This window comes from Neopelma chrysocephalum, unplaced genomic scaffold (assembly GCF_003984885.1).
Source record: "Neopelma chrysocephalum unplaced genomic scaffold, ASM398488v2 Primary Assembly neopelma1_23, whole genome shotgun sequence".
Lineage (NCBI taxonomy): Eukaryota > Metazoa > Chordata > Aves > Passeriformes > Pipridae > Neopelma > Neopelma chrysocephalum.
In genome coordinates, this window is record NW_020897691.1 from 407,688 (window position 1) to 430,535 (window position 22,848).

Here is a 22,848-nt window from a genome sequence, read left to right on the forward strand (position 1 = left end):
TGTGCTTTGTAGTGATGTGGCTGGTTGAGATCCAAGTGCCTGACTCATGACAATTTAGAATGAGACTTCATTAAAAAAAAAATCTTACAAATAGGAAATTTCTGGAAAATAATACAGAAAACTCCACAGAACTCATAGGGGTTATTGCATAAGTTGAATGTGCTCACCTGTATCACAGCATGAATTGTATGAGACTGGCATTTCTATAAAATCAGATTCTGCAACATGGCATTTACTGACAAACCATCAGTTGAATCTAGTTTATGTATTATGCTTAGTGTTCTATGTCAAACCTATTTTCTCCTTCCCGTGAAGGATATTCTCCTCTGATTTGTCTGAGCCACAGCTGCTTTTGGTTGTAATCTCCAGAAGAGATATTGTCTTTGTAAAACCTATGGTCAGGTACCCTGTGCTATCTAACACAAACCACTATACTTTTGTTAAAATCTTACTTGTTTGAGAATGAAGTTTCTGGTGTGCTAATGTAAATTCTTTTGCATTCCTAAATTCATGGCATCTGCAGAGTTCTTTCAACTGTCTTGCATGAAGACTGAAGAAGAGTTCTTGAAAGCGGCATGAATCATGCAAGAATTTGCATTTTTGTTTTACTTGGTGATGTTATGGAGGCTTATAAACTGATCCTAGAAGGGAAAAACTTGTATTTCCAGTGAGACTATCATTTGTGTGACAAAAATTGCCCTTATTTTCCTGAAAAAGCCTTGTACTTTTGGCATTATTCACAGAAGACTATATGCAGTATGCATGCATACCTGTAACAGCATATACGAATATTTCAGAGAACCAGATATTTATTTAAATTATTTTTGAGATACAATGTAAACTTGAGCAAATAGGTGCATGATCCGGAACCAAAATTTTTGTCACAGTTTTTATCAAAGTTCCATATAAATTTGAATTAAAACTCTGTAGCTGGGGCCTTCTGTTAAAACAGAAGAAAATGAGTTACTATTCATCCACACCTGCTCCTCCTAAAATGGAAAATAGCACAGATTTCATTGTGCACTTTTAAAGACTCCAAGAAAAACAGTTCATAGTATTTGTCCACTGAAAATGAATACCAGTGAATGTTTTCCTACATACATGCATTATTTTCCCACATGCTCGTGGGACACAAAAAAAAAAAAATTTTTTTCTAAACTTCATTACACATAGCTTGTATAGGAGCCAGAAACTGCACGTGCTATCAATATACAGAGAAGAGTATAATTTTGGAAAATACACAGTCAGTGATGAATTGTTTTTCTTGTGTCACAGCAAAAGTTTGACTATTGAGAGCTATTTCCTCATGGAAAAACGCGAAGGGGGAAGATGGCCTTTTAGATCTTGTCACATATTCTTCTTTCAGTGAAAGAAAATAATTTAAATTCTTCCAGAATCTCTGTGGTTTTCTTGTCACACCTATTTTAGGGGCATCCATTTATGCATTTGCGTTCTACTAAAGCTGCGTTCTGCAGTTTTTTGTTTGGAGTCTTCCTCCGTCATGGAGGGTGAGAATAATTATGTTTCTGTTGTGATTATGTCTTAAGTACTGTAATCTTTTCATAGCAGTATTTTGCGATGTCTCGGTTTACTGAAAAAAGCAAGTCATGTAAACTGGCCCTGTGCGGGCTTGGTGCAGGGGGCTCCCTGAGGGCTCAGGGCATGGACAGACAGCCAGGACTTGCTGGTGCCCACTGGGCACTGAAGAAACTCTACCACCTTTGTGCTCTGACTGCCCCAGGGAGGTCTATGATAGCCTCAGGTGTTCCTGGTGACTGTCCTGATATGAGGGTCCTTCCTGGAAAGCCCACACTCCACAGGGCAGGTGACTTTCTCAGGTCACTAGGAGACAGAAGCTGACTCGGAGCTTTTCAGCCCCCAAGTTACAAGCATCTGGAGAATGTGAATGCTAGCAGGGCACACAAAAAACACAGCTGTGCTGGGTTTGTTATTGAATTTGGGGCCTAATAAGTTTAGTGCTGAGTGCCATCCTGTCCTGGAATAGTCACTATGTTTGAGGGTGTAGACATGGCAGCCCTGCACTGCTACCACTTGTTCCCCTTGCCTGTTAGGGCCCAGGCGAGCTGTTTCCCACAGCAGCCGCTCATTCACTGTCAGTGCTGTGGGCATTGAGAGGCAACATCACCCCTGCCAAGGCAGGCTGTGGCGTAGGGATGGCAAATGCCCTGCAGCAAGGGGGTGAGGTAGGCTGTCCAGCCTCTCCGTGCTAGTTTGTGTATCAAAGAATATCACAGGGTATTTAGGTTGGAAGGGACTTCTGGATGTCATATAACTTCCATCTAGTCCAACCTCCCTGCCAAGGCAGGGTCAACATAGAGCAGGTTATGCAGGATCGTGTCCAGGTGGGTTTTGAATGTCTCCAGAGAGGGTGACTCCACAACCTCCCTGGGCAGCCTGTTCCAGTGCTCCGCCACCCTCAATGTAAAGTTCTTCCTCATGTTGAGGTGAAACTTCTTGTGTTTTAGTTTATGGCCCTTGCTCCTCATTCTGTTGCTGTGAAAGAGTCTCGCACCATCCTCTTGGCACTGACCTTTGAGATATTTATATGTATTGATGTTATAGTTTATAATCTGAGGGAATTTTTTCCTTCCCTGCCCCCCCCCCGTAAGAGAGACAGGAGCACGAAACAGGGAAGGGGGAGAAGGCGATTAGCATAACATTAGATTTAGCCAGCCTGACTGCATTCCTGGCTAATGGGCGATTGGAGAAGCTGGCTCTGCTCGGAGGGGAGAGGGGCAGTGTTGCGGGACGCTCCGGGGAGGACGGAGGCAGGGTCTGGGTGCAGGGTTTTGGCTGGAGAGAAGGCCTGGAGGCTTGCTGCCTGGCTGCCTGCCCTGGCTGGCCCGGACTGCTGACCTTTGGCTCGGCTTGAGGAGCTTCTTGCGACGCTACCACCTGGAAAACCACAGTGAGTTCTCCCATTCTCCTTTCGGCTACTCCCGTGACCTGGGACCGGCCCCAGGCCCCTTCCTTCCCCGTGGAGGCTGCCGCGACTCGGCAGCGCCCCCTACTGACCACACCAGCGAACTGCAGGCTCTGCGCCTCTGCGATCCAACAGCGCCCCCTGCAGGCCACGATTAGGACTGCGCTAATAGGACAGAGAAGTATTTGCCAGACTTTGTTTTTTTTTTTTTCTAGGACTACTGCATAGTCTTGTTGTGTTCTGTTACTGTTGTTTTTAACTGTTTTGCTAACATACATATATCTTTTAATAAAGGGTTGTTATCTCCTCTGTTTTTTTCCACACTTTCCTCGAGTAAAGCCCCGTAAATTTTAAACCCACAATTGCAGAGAGAGAGGAGTCTTGTTTCGTCCCATAACTCATTCTCTTTAGCAAACCTTCCAGTCTCTTCAGACTGAGACAATTGATGAAATCTCCTCTCTCTTATCTAGATTAAACAGGCCCAGCTCCTGCAGTGTTTCCTCATAAAAGAGATGCTCCATACCCTTAATTATCTTTATGGCCCTCTGCTGGACCCTCTCCAGTTGCTCCTTGTCTTTTTTGTACTGTTTGGTTGCTCTTGTCTCCAGTTCTTCAGGGGTGTCCCTTCCTGATTTCTGGCTAAGCTTTTAAAAGCACTCTTGTGCTTAATAGGTTTTGGGCTGCTGAGATTTCTTTCCCTCCTCTTTGTGTTTCCCACTTTTGTGTTTTCTGTATAATGAGTTTGCCATGTAATGGCAGTTAATGGTCATGCAGTAATTTACATAAGTGGAGAAAGGCAAATGCAGACAGAACATGCACCAGAGAAGTGCCTTGGAACTACTGGCTAATTTCACAGCATCATACAGCCAAGACAGAAGACATGAAAATAATACATGGTCCCTTAAGAGGCATAACATGACCAATGCCGTGCCTGCAGCTGTTGTACAGCACTGCACCATCAACATGTGCCACAGGGAAGCGTAAAGACAGGAATCCTATTTCAGTTGTGGATTTTATGCTTCTGCTATTTTTCAAATAACATTAAGGGTTTTTTCTTTCTAACTGTAAACCTTTTGGATACAGTCAAAGAATAAAAATAATTCCTTTGTACGCCAAACTGCTGCTGAGGTGCTTTGTGGCATTGGTGTTATGTTCAACATATTTACGATTCAGTTCTGCATTTCCAATCTTCACAGGGTTGTTATAACACTTAACGAATTAATGTCTATGCATTGTTTGATGTCCTTGAGCAAATAAAAATATAAAACTACAGATATACAGGCAAATAATAGTGTTTCAGGCCTGTTCAACTCTGGTTTTAGCCTGTAGTCACAAAACTGAATTGCTAAAGTGAGAAGCAGGAAAGAAGCTTTGTGAGAAGATTCAATGAGGAAAGGATCTCCATAAGCATTACCTTTTTGTTTTCTCACTACTGATGAAATGCTCCATTATTTAACTTCCCAAATTTGAGACAAAAAGATAGCAACAAAAATAGTTGTTATTCCAATAATGAGATCATACTGGCAGAAGAAAAGTTTATTCCCAAAATAATAATTCTCAGCATGGTCTGGCTGACAATTTTTGTGTGGGCTACAAGATAAAGAATCAATACTTTCCAAGATTCGTTGTTCCATTAATTGATACTGTACTAGGGCAGGGCTTCTTCCAGTTTATCTTTGGGATTATGATTTACATTTAGTACCTATGTTGCAATGTAATAACAATAAGATACAATAAACTAAAAATTTCATATTTTGAGTCAGCTAATGTGTCTGCAGACTCAACAACTGTCACAATTTTAGTATTTGAATGTGAATTTTTACTACCTAGTTCATGGTTGGCTCATTGAGTTCAAAAATAGCAACAACAAGAAAGAAAGATTTGAGCTGATTTTAAATTAATTTTGACAGATTTATAATCTGCTTTCAGGGATTCCAAAAGTAGAGACAGAAGCTACTTTTGGAGGGTAAATGATTTCTTAAAAATTATTTGCTGAGCTATATGATTAGGCTAAATATTTTTCCTTGTGGAAATGAAGGGGAGGTACAAGCTCAGATGTTTATTGATTCAGATACATAGCAATTTTGCTTTTGAATAATTTTGAAACTGATAATACCTAAGCTCAATTATTGTGCAGTTAGTTACTATGGATACTTGGTTTGCAAAATGTGTGGCTTTATTGCTAAACTTCTGCGGAAGACCTTATTGTTAAATATCATCTCTTTTTTCAGGCAAACACATGAAGTGGCATGAGAGTATGTTCATATCATGCACACAGATCTGGCAAAGAGAAACCTGAATAAGTAAATGCCAGTGAACTTTATTTTGCAACTGTCTTTTTGTATATCTTGGAATAGACTTGTCAGATAGGTATAAATAAGGCTTTTTAAATAATGGCTTTTATATAGAAATTCAATCATTATTTTTGTTTTGACTAAAACATCCCTGCTTCTATCTTCCCACATGCTGGTACTAATACAGTCCTCCTAGAGCCTGGTCAGCTTTCCCGCCCTTTGCTGTTGTCCAGTCTTAGGGAAGTATTGTGGTACAAAGAGATCATCTTTCAGTTATCAGAATCGATTGTGCTTCACTTGTTTCTCACTGTAACGTTTCCTCTGGTAAAAGACTTCTGCATTCATTAAATATTGTCAAGTATTACTCAGTGACACATTTAACAATAAGCAATATGTGAAAAAGTCATCCCACACAGTTGTAATTGTCTTCTTCCCATCTCATGCACAGATCCTGGGCCTGCTGCTGACCTTTCTGCATTACGAATCCTCCCAATGGTCAGATTTTGTATGAAAATCATATGCATATTCAATAAAATATAAGTTTAAAGTTAACATTACCTTTCTTACAGTAGTTCCATTGAAGGGACTTTAAACAGAATAAGCCACAACTGGGTATAACTAGAATAGCTATAGTAATAGGAATACTAAAGCAAATGGATGAACCATTCATGAGGCTTGGGTTGCAGGGTGGCTTACTGAAGCAGGTAAGAAACGGCAGCAGTAATGTGTGAGCCACCCTTTTGAGGTTAGTGAGAAAGCTCAGCTGAAAACAAAACAAAAAAAAACAAACAAAAAAACCCACACAAAAAAAAACCCACAAAAAAACCAACCAAACCAAAAAAAAACAAAACACCAAAACAAAACAAAACAAACAAACAAAAAAAAGCTGAAACTTTTTGACAATCTGAAACTTTTTACTCATAAAGCAGCAGGAGGGAATAATTATTTGTTCAAGGTGTCAGTACTCATTAATTTCTTCATTCCTGCAATAGGACAGTTGAAAGTATGTTATCCATGGGTAGATGCTGATCAGGTGAGAAGGTGTCAGTGGATGTACCCCAGTATTTATGCCTTTGCAAGGCAAGGCATATGATTTATTTAGCCCCAGTTGTCCTGCAGATAAAGGTGTCCTTAGTTACTAAGATGCAGATTTTTTGGATTGGTGAGTGTGGCTTGGAGCCAGGGATCTGAGTTCCACAGACAGGTGAAGCTTCAGCTTCATGGGGCTGAATTTATGTGCAGAGGCAAAAACCACTGCTGACTGTCAATTGCCACACTGACACCTTTAAAAGCATACCAGCAGATGCTTATGGGCAGGTACTGTGCCTGGATTGCTGCTTAGAACTGCTGAGGGAATTAAGATGTGTAATAATTTTAACAATAAAACTCTATCTTTACCTAAATTCCATTGCGGCCTGTATATTGTAACACCTTTGAACTGCTGGTGGAGGAAATTAAGCACCTTAACTGGTATTTTGCAAGATTCTCTCCTCCAAACTCTACTCTATCCACAAACTGTTTATAAGTGCTAATTAAGAAGCAAGTTATCTGTTTAAACTTGGTTTTGAATACATCATCTCCTGTAGTTTTGCATTCCATTTTATTTCTCTTTACTAAATTCAGTCATTTTACAGTGTTTGTTACTTTTCGTTCTCCTGCTTCTTATGTTCTTTGTTAAAAATCATAGACATGTAATTTGAGGTTTGGTGATGTAGTTTGAGAAACAGATTTAGAAGTCTAAATTTTATCCTAAGGGATAATTTTCATATATTTGGTTTCAATGTCTTACACAATCTGTACAATAGATTTAAATGATCCATCAAGTAGTAATAGCTCAATAGATTCTTGGGTGCAGTAGTATCACAGTGAATGTAAAATGTCAAAAAAATAAAACGTTGAAGTTTAAGAGAAGTGCTTCATTCGTGGCTAGTAAGAGCCTTGCCAGTGAAAAGGGGCAGCATCTCCAAGGAGATGGTGTTACTGACTGTCCATGGGAACACAGCTGGACTCAGTCTGGAAAGACTGATCACAAAGGCTAGATCATGGTTCAAACTTTCAAAATGTTTTGCATTTTCATTAGGATTGAAAAAAAAACCCAAAACAGTGAAAGTATTTGGTATTTGAAAGCTCGATATTTTAAATTCCTGTTATATGACCTAAAGGTTACAATTTTACAGTTTCACACAGCTGATTTATATTTTAGATGTGCCAAAACTAGCATAGTATATAAAACACTTAAAAAATACATTTTAACTGTAACTTAAATATGAATTATTGGAACAAATTACTCTTTTCTGTCATAACATGTAAAAAAGAGAATTATTTCCACATTGGTGAAAAAAGGTGTGAATGTATTCTGTTTGTTCTCATATGGTTCTCATAACAAAAGCTAACAATGAAAACTTATGTGACATGATTTTATAATTTTTGTTTTAATTCTTATTGTATCATGAAAGACTTCTTAGGGTTTTGGAATGACTTTGTAGTTTTACCTCATTCTATTCATGAAAATATAATAATTTATAGGAATGCAGCCAAATCAGATGAGAGAAAAGTTGTAAATGAAGGGAAAATGTATTTCTAAATAATAGCCAGAATATTCAATTTTAAAAGTCATAATTCCTCAAGGAAGAATGTATTTTGACATAAAGGTTTTTGCCATGATGTTTGGGTAAAACCATACGGAAGGGAGTCAGTGTCATAAACTGTAGGAGAAATGCAACAGTAGATTTGAATAACCTCATGCGTTTTGATTCATATTTCTGATCCAGTTTTGCACTTTCTTTAGTTATGTGATGATTATAAGAGAGCTTCATGGGACTTTGAAATATAGAGGTCATGTTACTAAAGTTTCTGAAATCATGAACCAAGGTTATAAAAACAATAGAAGTAACTTAAAAATTGTAAGATAAAGAAAATTAAATTAAAGCATCAGCTTTCCAGGGTACACTACTGGTAATTACTTTCCTGGTCTTGCATATGTAAGTGAGGATGATACAACTTTTCCTACAAAGAAACTTTGATACTTGTTTATAGGCAAAAGTGTCACTTTCACATGGAAAAGTGCATTAACTGGCACTTTTTAAATGGTACTATATCATTTGAGTGCTGGGAAAACACAGACATTTTTCATAAATGCAAAGTTTCAGTCCCTTTCCAGATATCTAAAGCTAGGGAGGGAAATGAAACAAAATTGCATGTTATTTTTAAAAATGTTTGCTCAGCTTTCAAGTTTCACTAGTCAAGCTATTTAATGATATCACATCTACTGTCTGGGGTTTTTTTTAAGAAAAAAACTTCTGGCTTTATTTTATTATTTAATGTTAAGTGAGATATTCATGGTGAAGAGCTTAGATTAAGAATTAAGCAAACCAAAGTTTGCAGACCTTTAGTGGCAAGGATTTGTTTTCTCTGAAATGTATAGAATTTTAAGCACGTGGAATTAGATCACCCAATTTCAGTGCTTACAGAAATTTTATTTCAAGTTCAATTTATGAACTTTCTTCTTACCTAATTGTTTTTTTGTGTAACTCATCTGGTGCCACTAAAGTCACTCCCAATTTACATTACAATAAGTGCAAATTTTGTGCACTTATTCATGTTACAAGCTTCATAAAAAGCCATGTAGAGTTTAGACAAAGACAAATGTACAGGGAGTGGATCATTTTGTTTCACACCTGTTTGTATAAAAGTATACCCTTTATGAATTAATGGTTGGTAAGAGTATGTTTCTGAGAAGTTGACAGATTCTGTCCCTGGCTGTTAGATTTAGTTCATCTGGTAGAGGTGGGGAAAGCCCTGTTCATTACAGAAATGCTCTTAGGAGGTTTCTTTGCTGCAGAGTTTGTGGAAGGGCAAAGGTGAAGGAGCAAGGAGAAAATTCTTTTGCTAACACAAGTATTTCCTGTAGACAGCAATTACATACAGGTCTGTGAACTTTAGTTAGCTACCCACAAGCATTTGAACTGTGAGCTCAATGTAGTGTTTGTATAACCTTCCTTTATTTCCAAGATATCTAGTAGAGACTTTTCAAAATTAAATACTTTTTTCCCCCATTACAAGTGAAAGATCAAATGATGGAATTCTTTGACCATTTTTTCACCAATTTACAGTCTGTATACCCTAAGAGAGTTCATTAACTAGGAAGCATACATAGGAATTCAGCTTTTTCCTGACTTTTTCTGCAAGCTATAGTTCTAGCTATGCGAATAAAAGCTACTATGTATGTATCTATTTTACAGTTCTTTTGTCAACTCATTGCTCGATGTTCCTTGCCAAGGAGTTCTCTGTTAGATCTTAATTTGTGAGCTTATTTTGGAGTAAATTGCTTTTCTCTGTGGCTCTTACTCAAATGGAAGTGCTGCTTAATGCTGCCTTCAAGTATTGTGGGTTACTAAATAGTTATAGTGTATAGTAACGGTTCAGAAAATCTGTATAATGGCAATGTCTAATCTGGTACAATAAAGAAAAATAGTATTTCAAAGGAAAATCCTATTCAGCTGTAGATAGAACAATATACTGGGAGTTTTCTGTTTTGCTGAAGTAATGGCCTTCTGCTAAGGAATTCTGATGGATGGGATGATGACCTTTTCTCTACTAGTTTCTATGGTACATGCATTGTGGGTTCCACAAGTCTTGTTCCCATGTAAATGCCCAACATATGTCCATGGTTCCTTTCCTTGGCATAAAAAGCAGTTATTTTCTACTAGTACTTTCAAAAGTCATAAAGGCATAAAAAAAAAATGTGAAAGGGGTTTCCTATACCTCAGTACCAACTATCCAGTCATTTCTAATTGGAGCAGGTTGTAGCATCCAAAAACTTTTAAGCAAAATCTCCCACCATGGCCTACCAACAAGAAATGCAATGCTATGGTTTAGATCCTGGGTGCCACATGCATCCAGTGGTGCAAAGGAGTAGAGCAGGATTGGTTTTTCTTCTGACTTTACTCCTGTCACTTTCCAGTATGGTCAAATACAGCAAAAATTCTAGCAAATTGTCTTTGGTATTGTTAGACATCTTGACTGACTATGGTTTATCATGAAAAAAGATAGTCCAAGAATGTTGGACTCGCACTGGGGGAATGAGAAAATGAGTGGCATCAGCATGAAAGTTGTACCTCATTGTAACTGGAAATGTAGGTACTGTGTTGAGACTAAACATGTCCAGTGTTATGGAATTCTAAAAATTGAATTATTTCAACTGTTTTCTGATCAGAGCAATGTTTGAAATAGCCCAAAAATAGAGAGATTTAAAAGAAATGATGGCTGGAAACCCTGTGCCTTTAATGGGGAGAGAGGGGTTGTATCACTAAAAGTGATGGGTTTACAGAAGTATATGTCTGACCCACTGATTTTTATAAGTAGTAGTGTCACCCAGTTTGAATTACAGGAATAAGCTGGAAAATAAATGATATCTAAATAACTTAAAACCTTTTTATAATTATTTTTCTGCTTTATTGATATGATAAAAGGAACAGTACTTTCTCCTTTTGATAAAACTGTATGTCAAAAAGAGAAAAATATTAGTAGTTTATCTATAGGAAAAAAACATAAGAAAAATGGAAGGAACTGGAAGTGATATCAGGGTTCTTTTGGGCCTCAATGTGCAAACATTTCAGGAGCCTGTAATTTTGTCTGGTTAATACAAAACAAGGCAGGTTTTAGTTAGCCTTGCTTGTCAGTGATCGTGGACACATGCAGGCTTACAGTGTCGTATGCTTCCATGCGGAGTTTCTATGTATTTCTTTTCAGCATACTAAGGAAAAAAAGTCTTAGGTTCAATTCTAAAACTCCCCAGTCATCTCTGTTTTAGGTTGTAACTCAAGTAGCAAAGTAAGACTAGCATTGGTTCAAAAACCACCTGCTATATAAAAAAAAAATAGAAAAAATGTGGATTGTTTTCTAAAAAAAAATACTTTCCACATTTCTAAATCAAGTTTAATGGATTTTGTTGCCATTTTCAGAAGAAGTTTCAAAACTAAGCCTTTTATTTACATTTGTTTAAGATTTTAAAAGTACTCATTTCATGACATCACATTTTGGAAGAGAAGTTTCATTTTTCCTACCCTTTCAAAGATTCTCAGCTTTTGTGCTTTCAGAAATTTCCTCATGGAAACAATTTTAAAGTGATGGTATGAGAAGAGTTTTCCCCAAATTTTCATCTTCCCCCTCATCCTCAAACCCCTCCCTGCCACCACCCCAGTAGAAAAGATGTTGTTAGGTAATAGTTAAAGAGTTAAGAAGAGAAAAGGAAAGAGAGGCAAAAATTCACTAAGACCAACAGACCAAATCCAAAGACTTATGTTCAATGAACTTCAAGAGATAAATGTACTTGAGGGTCTAGCTCAAGAAGCACCTCCAAATGAATAGCAATTATATTGCATCTGTGATAATGAAGTCATCAAACCCTGAAACATTTAGGTTAGATTTCTTCTCACCTACCTTGGACTGCCTAGCAGTTATGAGTTTGGTATGAGGAAATCATCTGAGTAATGGAAGGAGGTGACATATAATATTCCACCTGTATCATTAGCTGAGGTTACATAAGACTAATTCATTAATGTTTTGCTTTTGCCTATGTAATATGAAAAAATAGGTTGAAATTCAGCTATGGTTGCTGGTATAAAAATTAAGTCCACATTTTTTTTAATATACCATTACAATGCATATAAACATCTATCTGTAACAAAATAGGCAAGATAAATACGGAGTCAGTTAATCACTCCTGAATACCCATGAAGTTTGATCTCATTCAGTAAACAAACAGTGTGTTTTCAATAGGTGGGCATGCAGTGGCTATTGAAATCAAGTTAATAACTCTGCCCCATTTTACAGGAGTGGACTTAGCAGTAGGAAAATGAGGATGAAGAGAAGGATGTCATGCTCCTACTCTATTCCAATTAATAATGCCAAATGCTTCGAGCATACTGTAATATGATCCATTAGTAACTTTGCAGCTCCCACTCTCCAGTTCTGCTCCAGAAATAGATGCATTTCAGTTCTGTTCCAAAAAGCAGGAATAATAATGACATTTACAGGGCTGGGTAAAAGCTAGAATTTCACCAAGGAGAACATGGGACTTGCTGACTGTCATTAGAGGAGAAACTTGTCAAAAGCTTAGGACAGGTTGCATAAAACTTTTAATGAGAGTTCTACAAAACTTCAAGATATTTCATTTTACCCTAAGAGTGCAATAAGTTTGCATGTTTTGAGCTTCATCTTTTCAAGTCTCAGGTTTGTAACTACATGTTGCACACACATTAAAAAAAAAAGAAAAGGTGACCATAGGACCATAGCAAAAATGACATTTGTCCTAGTAATGATGGCATTAAAATTTAAGTAATCAAATATATTTAGCTGCATAGCTAAATACTTTTATTTGAAAGATTGGAGAAGTATGTGTGGGGCTAAGAAGAGCGAAGGTAATTTGCTATGACCTATTTTCATTCCATTCCAATCAAAATTGCACCACTTAGCTGAGTACTGTAAAGGGATGCCTGAAGCACGCTTGCATTAAATCATCTGTTAATGTCAGGCCAAATTTCTGGTCTACTGCCTTGTTGGCCGTGACAGCCTATCTGCAATGGATACTTGTGTTCTGTACGCTCATCAGAAACTTGTATATGATAGGATAGCAAAAAAAGCCTGAAATACTGTTAGTTGATATGAAGAAAGATGTCCAAAGACATAAGATGAAGAACTAAGAAAACCATTTGAAATGCACATCTTCACTGTAAGTAACTGTAGTCTCTAATTCAGCCAAACATTGATGTTTTGGCGCAAGAGATTAATAGGAAGTTTTTGAAGTAAAATTAAATATTTGCAAATTCAGTGAAGGACTGAAAGAAATTCTCCAAATTTCATGGTATTGCAGCATGGTTTGGCTTCTGAGCAAATATCATGAAGAGTTAGCTACTTGTCCCCTTTACTTAGTTTGAAAATATAAGTAAGAAAACTTTCCCTAAACTCTTCTAATGTGTTTTGATTTCTGCCTGGAACAAAAGAATCTTTTTTTTTTCCCCCATCAGTTATATTCTTCTTTCAGATGTCTCTTTCATCTAGTTTTGGTTCTCTGGCTCCCATGGAAGCCAGTAAGTAGGTCCCAAGTTGAATGTAATGTAGAATTAGATTCAAAGTTCCTGATTTAGTAAAAACATGTAAGCATGTATGTACAGGCCGCAAATATCTAGTTTTCAAATGTGCCTTGTAACAGGGCTCCTTTCAGCACTGTGTTCAGGTTAGCAGATGCCTTTCCACCATGGACAGAGCTGAGGTTTCAGAGCGAGAAGCTCTTCCTGAACGGGAAGCCTGGGTGTCATGGGCTGTGAGCATGAGCAGTTGAGTGAAAAGTGAGCACGAGCAGTTGAGTGAAATACACTCAAAACAGGGACTTGACAGATCTATCACTGCTGTGGCATACTGTGCATTTATGGTTTAGCACTGTTAATCTAGTGCTCCATGTGCCAAATGAAGTCATTAGCAGATTTGAGGTCTATCAACCATCTGTGCCTGGTATCTGTTCATCCTCGAGTGGGAAAGAGCTATCAGTGCAGAGCTGTACTGGGATGTAGTGGTGCTAGAAGGTCTCTGGGGTATGCCTTGGTCATTTGAGTTAATGTGCCCCTCACATACCATTTATTGCTCACCTCTTCCTCATGGAAAAATGTTTGAGTCTCTCAAGGAGCCTTTTAACATGAGAACTGGTTGCAGTATCTTTTGTTAAATATTTGGCAATGACCAGCCATACCAAGTCAGCTATGGCGTGAATGAGAAACTTAATGATCCATGAAGGGGCTTTTTATATAACTTTAATTTACATTACACTGAGTTCATAAATTAGGGGGAAAAAGTGTTACTTATGGCTTTCTTCCTGGTGGTGGGTTAAAATACACCAGCTGTAACACACCATTTACTGAGATGACTGGAGTCATTGTATATCAAAGCTGAAAATTATATTGCCTCTATCAGTGCAATAACCCTTTGGTAGTCCTTCTTGTGAGAGTTTCTTACATGTATTGTAAGAACTGCCTCACTGTGTTGCAGTAACATACAGGAACACATGGAGACAAAATGATTGATTATTAGCCTTGATGTTTGTAATTTGATCAGTGCAGCAAGTGTTAGCCAATAGTGATTTGTTTTCTTTCCCTTACTCCCTTATTGATGTGTTTCATTGTCTTAGTGTTCAAAATTCCAAATCTGGAATGTCCTGCTATCAAGTCTAACTGTGCTTTATTTAACCCAAAGGCAAATCCTCAGTATAAAGCAATATGAATGAGGTCTGAACTGAAAGCAAATTCAACTCATTATGTTGCCAAACAAACCTTCATACTCTGTCAAATCCAAACACTGAAATAAATCTTCATGGCTGTCCACTAGACTGTGAGTCTGGCACAGACAGAGATTGCTCAGACAGTAGTTCCAGACATCTTGAGAACAGTGACCTCTTTATGGGCTAAATTTACAGAGTTTTCATTAGTCACTCAGAGAGGAAATAAAATTTAACAGATTGCAATAATTTTTGTTTGATGATAAGGTATGCCTGAGAGTACTGGCCAGTCAGTAAAATTGGTTTACTCATAGTGTGTTTACCAGTCTAGGAAAGATTATGTCTTCTACTTAGGTTACCTTGTCGAGTACAGGATGTCTCTCTAAAATAAACTCAATCTCTCAAAAGAATAAATCATCTTTTTATTTAAATCAATCAGTTTATATAGTAATGTTTGTTGTTTGAAATAGTAGTTCCTTTCAAATAAACTTGCGGGATTCATTGCCATGGAGTTAACTTAAACACTGCGAGTTGATTCTTTAAACTGTTAGTGAGCTCTATGGCTGATCAAGCTATGATGATAAGCCTCAGAGCTCTAGGATACTTGTGAGTTTTGCATTGTAAAGGTTTGAAAAGTTTGTGACTCTCCCCTGAGAATTTTCCCTTGATTCTCATGCTGAAAGATGTGTTATTTCAGAAATTTTAGAAATGGTAAGGAATTTATCTTTGCACTTTGAAGTTCTGAAATATGTGGCAATTTTCTTTATTTGTGGGTATAACAAACTGTGAGTACTCTGTTCTGTTTCTACGTGTTTCTCTGTTCTGTTTCTTTGTAGCTGGGTAGGGAGGAATTTTTAGAGGAATCAGGAGGGACAAGCACAAATTAAATTACTGCAATAAATGGTTCTGCAGGAGTTAGGATGACAATGACATGCTTTTGGATGGAAGAACATATTTATTGAAGCACTCAATTACCAACAATTGTTTGTTTTTCTTATTTGAAAATCTGTGATCTCACAGAATCAGAACCTGGTTGTAATATAAGGAATAAGGTTGGCCAGTTAGGACAGAAAAAAGATGGTACAAGGTGACCATGAAACCTGAAAGAAATCTATGACACAGGAGAAAAATATTGTTTGCTTTGGCTTGTTCTGGGTTTTTGTGGGTTTTTTTGTTTGTTTGTTTGTGGGTTTGTTTGGTTTTTTGTTTGTTTTTTCTATTGTTGTTGTTGGTTGTTGTGGGGTTTTGTTGTTGTTTTGTGTGGGGTTTTTGTTTGTTTGTTTGTTTGTTTCCCTTAGAAACAGAATTAATCAGCTTCCAGTCCCAGTAGTTTTTGATCTGGAAACAATCGCCTCAGGAACAAGCAGTTTACCCATGCTCTCCTGAAGCAACGTTAGATACTCTAGATTTAGCTGTTATTTGAGCTACATCTGTGAATCCTGGGAAGCTAGGAAAACTGATTTTTCTTTGGGCGTTCCGTAAAAAAAAAAAAAAAAAGCCTACTTCCTTTTGTTTCTTGGATCTACAACATCAACTCTTGTGTTGAAATCACATAACTCCCCTTAGTAGGACTAATCTTTAACTTTGAAATTTAAAACCTCCTAAAAGTTTATGTAAATAGAAATGTAGAGGTGATTCAGTAGATTTTTAGAGACTTTGTAACAAATCTAAAAGAAAACAAAAAACTAACCACATCCTCCGGTGACAGACTATGGATATTTCCTATTTTTTGCCTGTTGCAAGCTGGTAACTGTCAGTGAAGGATTGCTATTAAATCAGAATTTCTCACACTGTAAATTGTGAGATCTCCCTCCACTCATCACTGTAATCTGAGTTTCTCTCTCTCCACTTGCTGAGCACAAAAAAGAAGCCATGACTAAGGTTATTGTCTGTAGTACACATTATATGTCTAACACTGTTCGGTTTTTTCATACCTCAGTTTAAAAGTGGGGAAAGATTGTCTCTTAGGAGGTTAAATAAACCTTAGAGCACCTGTAGTAAGATTGTGTGCAAAATCATGTAGCTCAAAATTCACGAGACCAATTAGGCTTCTGCCTGTGTTTATGTATTAAAAACCATTTTAGATCTGGCTCTATATACTTTGGATTCCCAGTCTTATATTTGAAACTGCAAATAATTAGAAACTGGATGGCATTTCACTACCTCACTGGGATATTGAGATGCACCTGCATACTGTGAAAATATCTAAGAGAGGTTAGAAAGTGCCTCACAGTGAACTACTCTTGAAAGAAGCTCTTGATGTCTGAATCTCATCTTATTCATTCTGCTCACATTTTTCTTCTCATACGTCCTTGTATAAAAAACTAATGCATGTTTCTGAAAAGGAAGAAGTAAAACTATTGTGACTTCTTTGTTTAAAACTTTTCACATAATACAACACATACCTTTAATAGAAAATGATGAAATAGTATCTATAACTCTACAGTAATCAAAATTCAATATTATTAATATAAATGTTTTATGGTAATAATAAGAGATTTTCAAGAAAGAGGAGTTCATTTAGTTCCAAGAGATGTTTGACCTCTGCTACTTCATAATCCGTGAGAGAGAGCTAAGGGTCACAAAAGCTGACTTTCTTTCTATTTTACCTGGAAGGCATTATTTTTTCAATAAGTACCAAAATCAAGTCAATATTTTTAAAGCCAGGATAATTGCCACTTGAAATGGACTAATCTTTGCTCAGAAGTTGCCTGGCACTTTATATCCAATGCTAGCATGAAAGAAATAATTAAGATCTATGCTTTTGGTAATTGATTGAGAACATTTGAATGGGTTACATAAATAATTGACTAATCAAAGTATTGTCTAACCGTTTACAAAAAACACATGCCCTACTGCATGTACATTTATTTAAATTAATGTAGCTGTCAGAATTTATGAGAAATTTTGAAGAGGATTTCATTTGCACCTTATGGCTAATGGTCTCATAAATAATAATTTGTCAATTTATAGGGTAAGTTATACTATTAAATTGTTCAGCATGCCTCTTTAAAACATAGGTATGCATTTACTGTTCTGGACAATTACTCTATAGATAAAACTGCAACTTTCAAATCTCATTTCCATGTCTACCAAATCATACTCTTACTCATTTTCTTTTCTAATGAGAATTAATGATATTAATAATCTCATGTTATGCAGAAGAGACCTGAGGCTTTTGTTGAATATGCAGTATCATGCAGTATATTTCTAGATAAAATATTTTATTAGTATGTCGTTGATAACTGACCAACATATCTAAAACATAAATTTAAAAAAAACCTCCAAACTAGCTCTTCCCCAAAAAAATCAAATGTTTAAAAAATACATTCACAACTGGGCTCTGCTTTTTGTTTAAGCCCATGAAAATGATACTTTCTAATAATTTGCTAAGTGTTGATGTATCTTGAACATCAAGAAACTTCAGTCTGATAGTTTGGGGTAGAATTATATTTGCTTGCCGGTGTCTTCCATACTTCTCCTCCCTTTTCTAAAACTACTTTATCTTTGTATGATTGTATGAAGGAAGAATACACTTACAAGCTGAATATTTGAGATTAAAAGAAAGGTTGTATTTCTCTTGAATGGCAATTTGAACATGCTTTATTGTGGGATCTTTTACATGCAAACCAAAATTCCCATTATGTGAAAGATATGTTATTGCACAGTCTTTGCATTTATTTGTACCCATATCAGGTTGCCACAACCAGAGTTGCTATTTACTTCAAAACTGTCCCGTATATATTCTTTGGGCTTCGCTGCTACTCATTAAAAGGTGCTGTGACAGCCTGGTGTCGGCAAAGAGTCCCTGCATGGAAACAGCCACTACTTTCGTCAATAGTCACTGTCATCTGTTATGTTGTTTCTGAACTGAGCTTCTCAGGCTCTGTGTAGAGTGGCTTTTTTTTTGTTCTCTGGACAGGAAAGTCAGGTCTTTGCATGTGTTTAACCCCACATTTTTGCAGGATACTTATATTTCTGTTTCTAATTGACAGCAGTTTTACAGGAGAGTGTGTCCCAGATGTGATTGCTCTAAAATGAAAGAGCACCAGTGTTGGGCTTGAATGTTTTCCATCCAATTTACCAATTGCCCCTATGTTTTATTTTGGAAGGTTTTTTTTCACTTGAGTCTGGGGTTTCCAAATGATTCTGGTAATCCTGGATTTTTTCTCTTGTTTTTACAGGTGACCTGTAACTGTTTCACCATCAGTAATGGAGAGATGCAGGATGTTGGTGTTGGCCTTTATCCCAGGTACTGTGGACACTGTTTCATTCACAGGCAAAATCTATGTTAGTTTTTTTTCCCTTTTTTTCAAGGTAGCTCTAAGGGCCATCAAAGCAGAAGGTAACATGTCTAAACAAGAAACTGGGAAATGGAAATAAATTAAAGGAGAATAAAAAATATGATCTAGTTGAAAACATTCTTAATAGCCCTGATTACAGCATTAAAAGTTTAAATAAGATACATCTTTATATTTTATTTTTATGGAGGTGGTAGTCTTTTCTAAGTAAAAATAAATGCTGACATCAAAAATATGTAACTGGGACTAGTTAAAGGAAACCTGTTCAGTGATGCTTTAGAATACAGATTTGGCAATTAAAGTGAAAAGATTGAGTGTGTTTTAGTAAATTACTACAACAAACAAACCAGTAAGGTGAAAAGATAAGTCTCTTGGGAGATGAATTTGAATTTCTTATTTGTATTAGGTAAGAAGTATGTAAGAAGGTTTTATCTTCATAGAATTAGTTACCTGTAATCATTAATATGGAAAATTAGTATGTATAATTTAAAATGACATTTTACTATCTAAATTTTTTGTTAATGCATGGTTGAACCATTTTGTCAATACCTCAGTGGGCCTCTCACTGTTGATTCTTTACCGACTAATGTCACATATGCAAGATTTGACTAAGGAAACTTAATATCTTGAGGCCTGCCTTATGGTAAGGTTAAGGGAAAGTTGGTTAGGAGGACATGGTAATTGGTGTTATGGAAAGTGCAAAACTTTTGATTTCATAGTGGAATGCAAACAAATAATTTTCACATTTGAGAAAAATGAAATATTATTTTGGATCATTATTATGAGAGAAATGTTTGCTTTTGGTTGAAAAAAGCCCCTAACTGTGAATAAAGTGTCTGTCTATGTTCAATGATAATACATTGCCAAGGGATGCAAGAGACTCTTTCTCAAGTCACTTCAGAGCAGTTTGAGATTTGCTGTAGCAAACCATTCTGAGCTGGGAAAACTGTGAACTTAAATCTGTAGTTTGCAAATCCTGGGCAAATGTCCATCCTGATGAATTCATATGCTTCCAGAGGAAATTGTCATCAAATCCACTAGTGTTTCCATGAGATGAAATTTAATTAAAAGTGCTTTGTTTAGCCTTGTTGAGAGGTTGTACATTGTTGTATGGCTTGATGGCTTCATCACAACATATTTTAAAATCTATAAAATACTATGGCCCTGCTTTACATCATCTTGCCATCATCTTTGAGAGTATACCCAATGATCTCACAGTAAGTATCATGGATACTCTCTCCTAGCATACATCACTGGGTCCTTGTGGAGATTAACCATAGATATTTTATTAGGCCAGAAGGGCTATCAGAAGAGTCAAGATCCTGTTGATACCTCCTTTAAGAGTCAAAAACTGAATAAACATAGTTTGGTGCAGGTCTCTGACCCTTGGGAACATCCTGTATTTTGCCAACAGTTGTGATTTTGAGTTGCTGAATCAGGCAGACAAGGAAAGCAAATAAATGCAGCCAGGAGCTACATAAGCCAAAAATTCTTCCAGGCTGATGATGCCAGAATCATTTTTTCAATGGGTCATTCCCGTAGGGAAAGAACCATCAACCCTACTTCTGCTATGGGACTGATGTTGGTCTGGCATTCTCAGCTAATGCAACATGTGACTCACAGTATATAGTGACATGTTGTTCTTAACAGCATCCTTCAAGAAGAGCAAAGGGCGTGTTTGTGCAGTGTGTGTGTCTCTTGAGGGTGGCAGCAGCTCCCTAATGGTCTGTACTGCTTCAGGTGTCACATGCCACAAGAATAGAGGCTGGACCAAAATATATGTAAAACAGAGGCAATGGCCATGTTTCTTCTTTCAACTCTACACACCAAATTCTTTGGCTTTGGGACATAGCATACTCCATTTTCTCCTGATATGAAATACAGGTTGATTGTTGGCCCTGTTGAGCTGTGGTTCCAATGACAGTCAGGTAAGTGATAAGGTTAAGGCCCTGAGGCTGAGCAGAAGCAGCAGAAATATGATTCAGCCCAAAGGCTGAGTTTTCGCTCTGAACTGTCCAGATAACCTTGTTCCCCGCTTGCCCTGTCCCCTGAGTCAGGCCTCTAGGTGAGTTGCTGGGAGGTCATTACCTCCCTCCTGCCTGATGACACAGAAGGCAGAAACATATTAGGAGATCCAGGCATGGCTCCTATTAGCAATAAATATAAATCTTCTAAGTATTAATTTTCCTCCCCTAACCAAGAGCAGTTGATTTACCAGGGATTTTATTTGTTTCATAGCTTAATTGCTTGATGGTTCACATGTAATCATGTTAGACACTTTTAAATTATTGAAGGGAAATGACAATGGCGACTCCTCTGTTAAGTTTTTTTTTCTCTCTTTCCCCCTCTACCACCCCTCACAGCATGTCTTTACTGAACCACAGCTGTGACCCAAACTGTGTGATCGTTTTTGAAGGATACCAGCTTTTACTTCGCTCTGTCCGAGAGATCCAGATTGGTGAAGAGGTAATTAACTTGTCCTCCCTTCCGTCACAGACACCTGCAACAATGACATCTCCCTAAATAAATTCCAGACTGCAGGGCCACCAGCTTAATATTTTGATGATATATTGATGCCACTTTCTAGCACATAGCTATCAGGGGGGAAAATGATAAATAGAATAATCTCTTCACACTGCCTGGGCCCCATAATCATTACTTCTCATAAATCACTGGCAGTCCTGATAAATTCTTGTTCCTCCTTTCCTCCTCTAGGCACTTCATTTTGTTTGTTTTTGGACGTCTTTACCCTGACAGAAACACTTAGAATATTTTTGAGTGGAATGCAGTGTTCACTAAGTCATTGCAACAACAAGCATTTGTCCGCCTGCAACCACGCAGTTGTAGTAAACCTTTCATTGACAGTGTGAGCAGCGAAACATGGTTTGTTTTCTTCTCCATTTCACTAGGAAAGACTTCAAAATATCCTTTTCAAGAGATTTCTAATTTGATCTAAGCTATTCTCAACTTTATGACAGCATTTGTACTAATTTGAAAATAATAATTTGTGGCTAGGAAATAATTTCAAAGAAATGTGTTTTGCAGCAATGCAATATTGAATGTGCTTAATAAGACCTGCAAAGATGTGTGTATGTATGTAAATTTAAATGCACCAGTGACCTATACAGTCCCAGTCATTTCAAAATCATGACCTAATGTAAATACAGTTCACGCCTGTGTTTAAAACCCCAAGAATATGAAAAGCATATATATTCTAATTTAGAAGTAGTATCTCTTTTCCTCCCTATGAAGTTTTTCTTTTTTTAATGTATCTTTTCCACATACAGTAGGCCATGAAAATAAGTAAATGGTAAAATATTTTTTTTAGGTAAAACCTTGTTAAGAACCAACAGAAATGTTTTTGCATACTTACATTTTTGCTAAGAGAATATTTTTTGGATGCAATATATATTTGTGGAGCTGTTATCTGTCATTCAAATTATAGACACCTTTCTTCTATTTTATCCATAAACCATAACTTTCCTCTTGGCTTCCCAGTTCACTAAGATGGGTTGTTTATTTAAAAATACTGTAGATTTTAATGTCTTCTGGGATGCCTTTGGCTTAATTATTAAAGCTTAAAATTCTGAAGCTATCTTATTTTGTACCTGGGTATATTTTTCTAAGTAAATTTCATAAGGCAATTCTTTGTGACAAGCAGCTTTTACCGAGTGGAGAGGCCCTGATGTGGCCCTGGGTGGTTCTGGAGTGAGAAATGAAGTAGAATTCTGTGCAGGTATGACGTGCAGACTGTACTATGGCTGTGAAGCTATGACCCGAATTTTAGACTTTGTGTTAGTGGTCTGTAGCCCCCAGAAATCTCTAGATTAAAATTGGTAGTGAAACAGATATGGTGTAATTTACTAGTTCCTTGTAAGGCAATCAGGAAATATATGTAAATTACAAAGCAGGGCAGCTAGGACTAATTTGTTTGTGGTGACTTTGCAGTTGTGCGAATATAGGCTTTAAAATGACTGCACCTTATGTGGGCATATTGTATTTCTGAAAAACTTTGCCACCATTGAGGTGGTAAAATAAAAT

At 37.0% G+C, this 22,848-nt stretch overlaps 1 protein-coding gene across 2 annotated transcripts in view; it reads left to right on the top strand.

Annotated features, from left to right (window-relative positions):
* SMYD3 (SET and MYND domain containing 3) overlaps positions 1–22,848 on the top strand; it is a 402,948-nt gene that overhangs the window by 300,258 nt on the left and 79,842 nt on the right. For both annotated transcript variants that reach the window (XM_027683730.1, XM_027683739.1), the window contains exons 6-7: positions 18,691–18,758; positions 21,171–21,273. In XM_027683730.1, the coding sequence (XP_027539531.1) occupies positions 18,691–18,758; positions 21,171–21,273 (171 nt within the window). The remainder of the gene's footprint in view (positions 1–18,690; positions 18,759–21,170; positions 21,274–22,848) is intronic.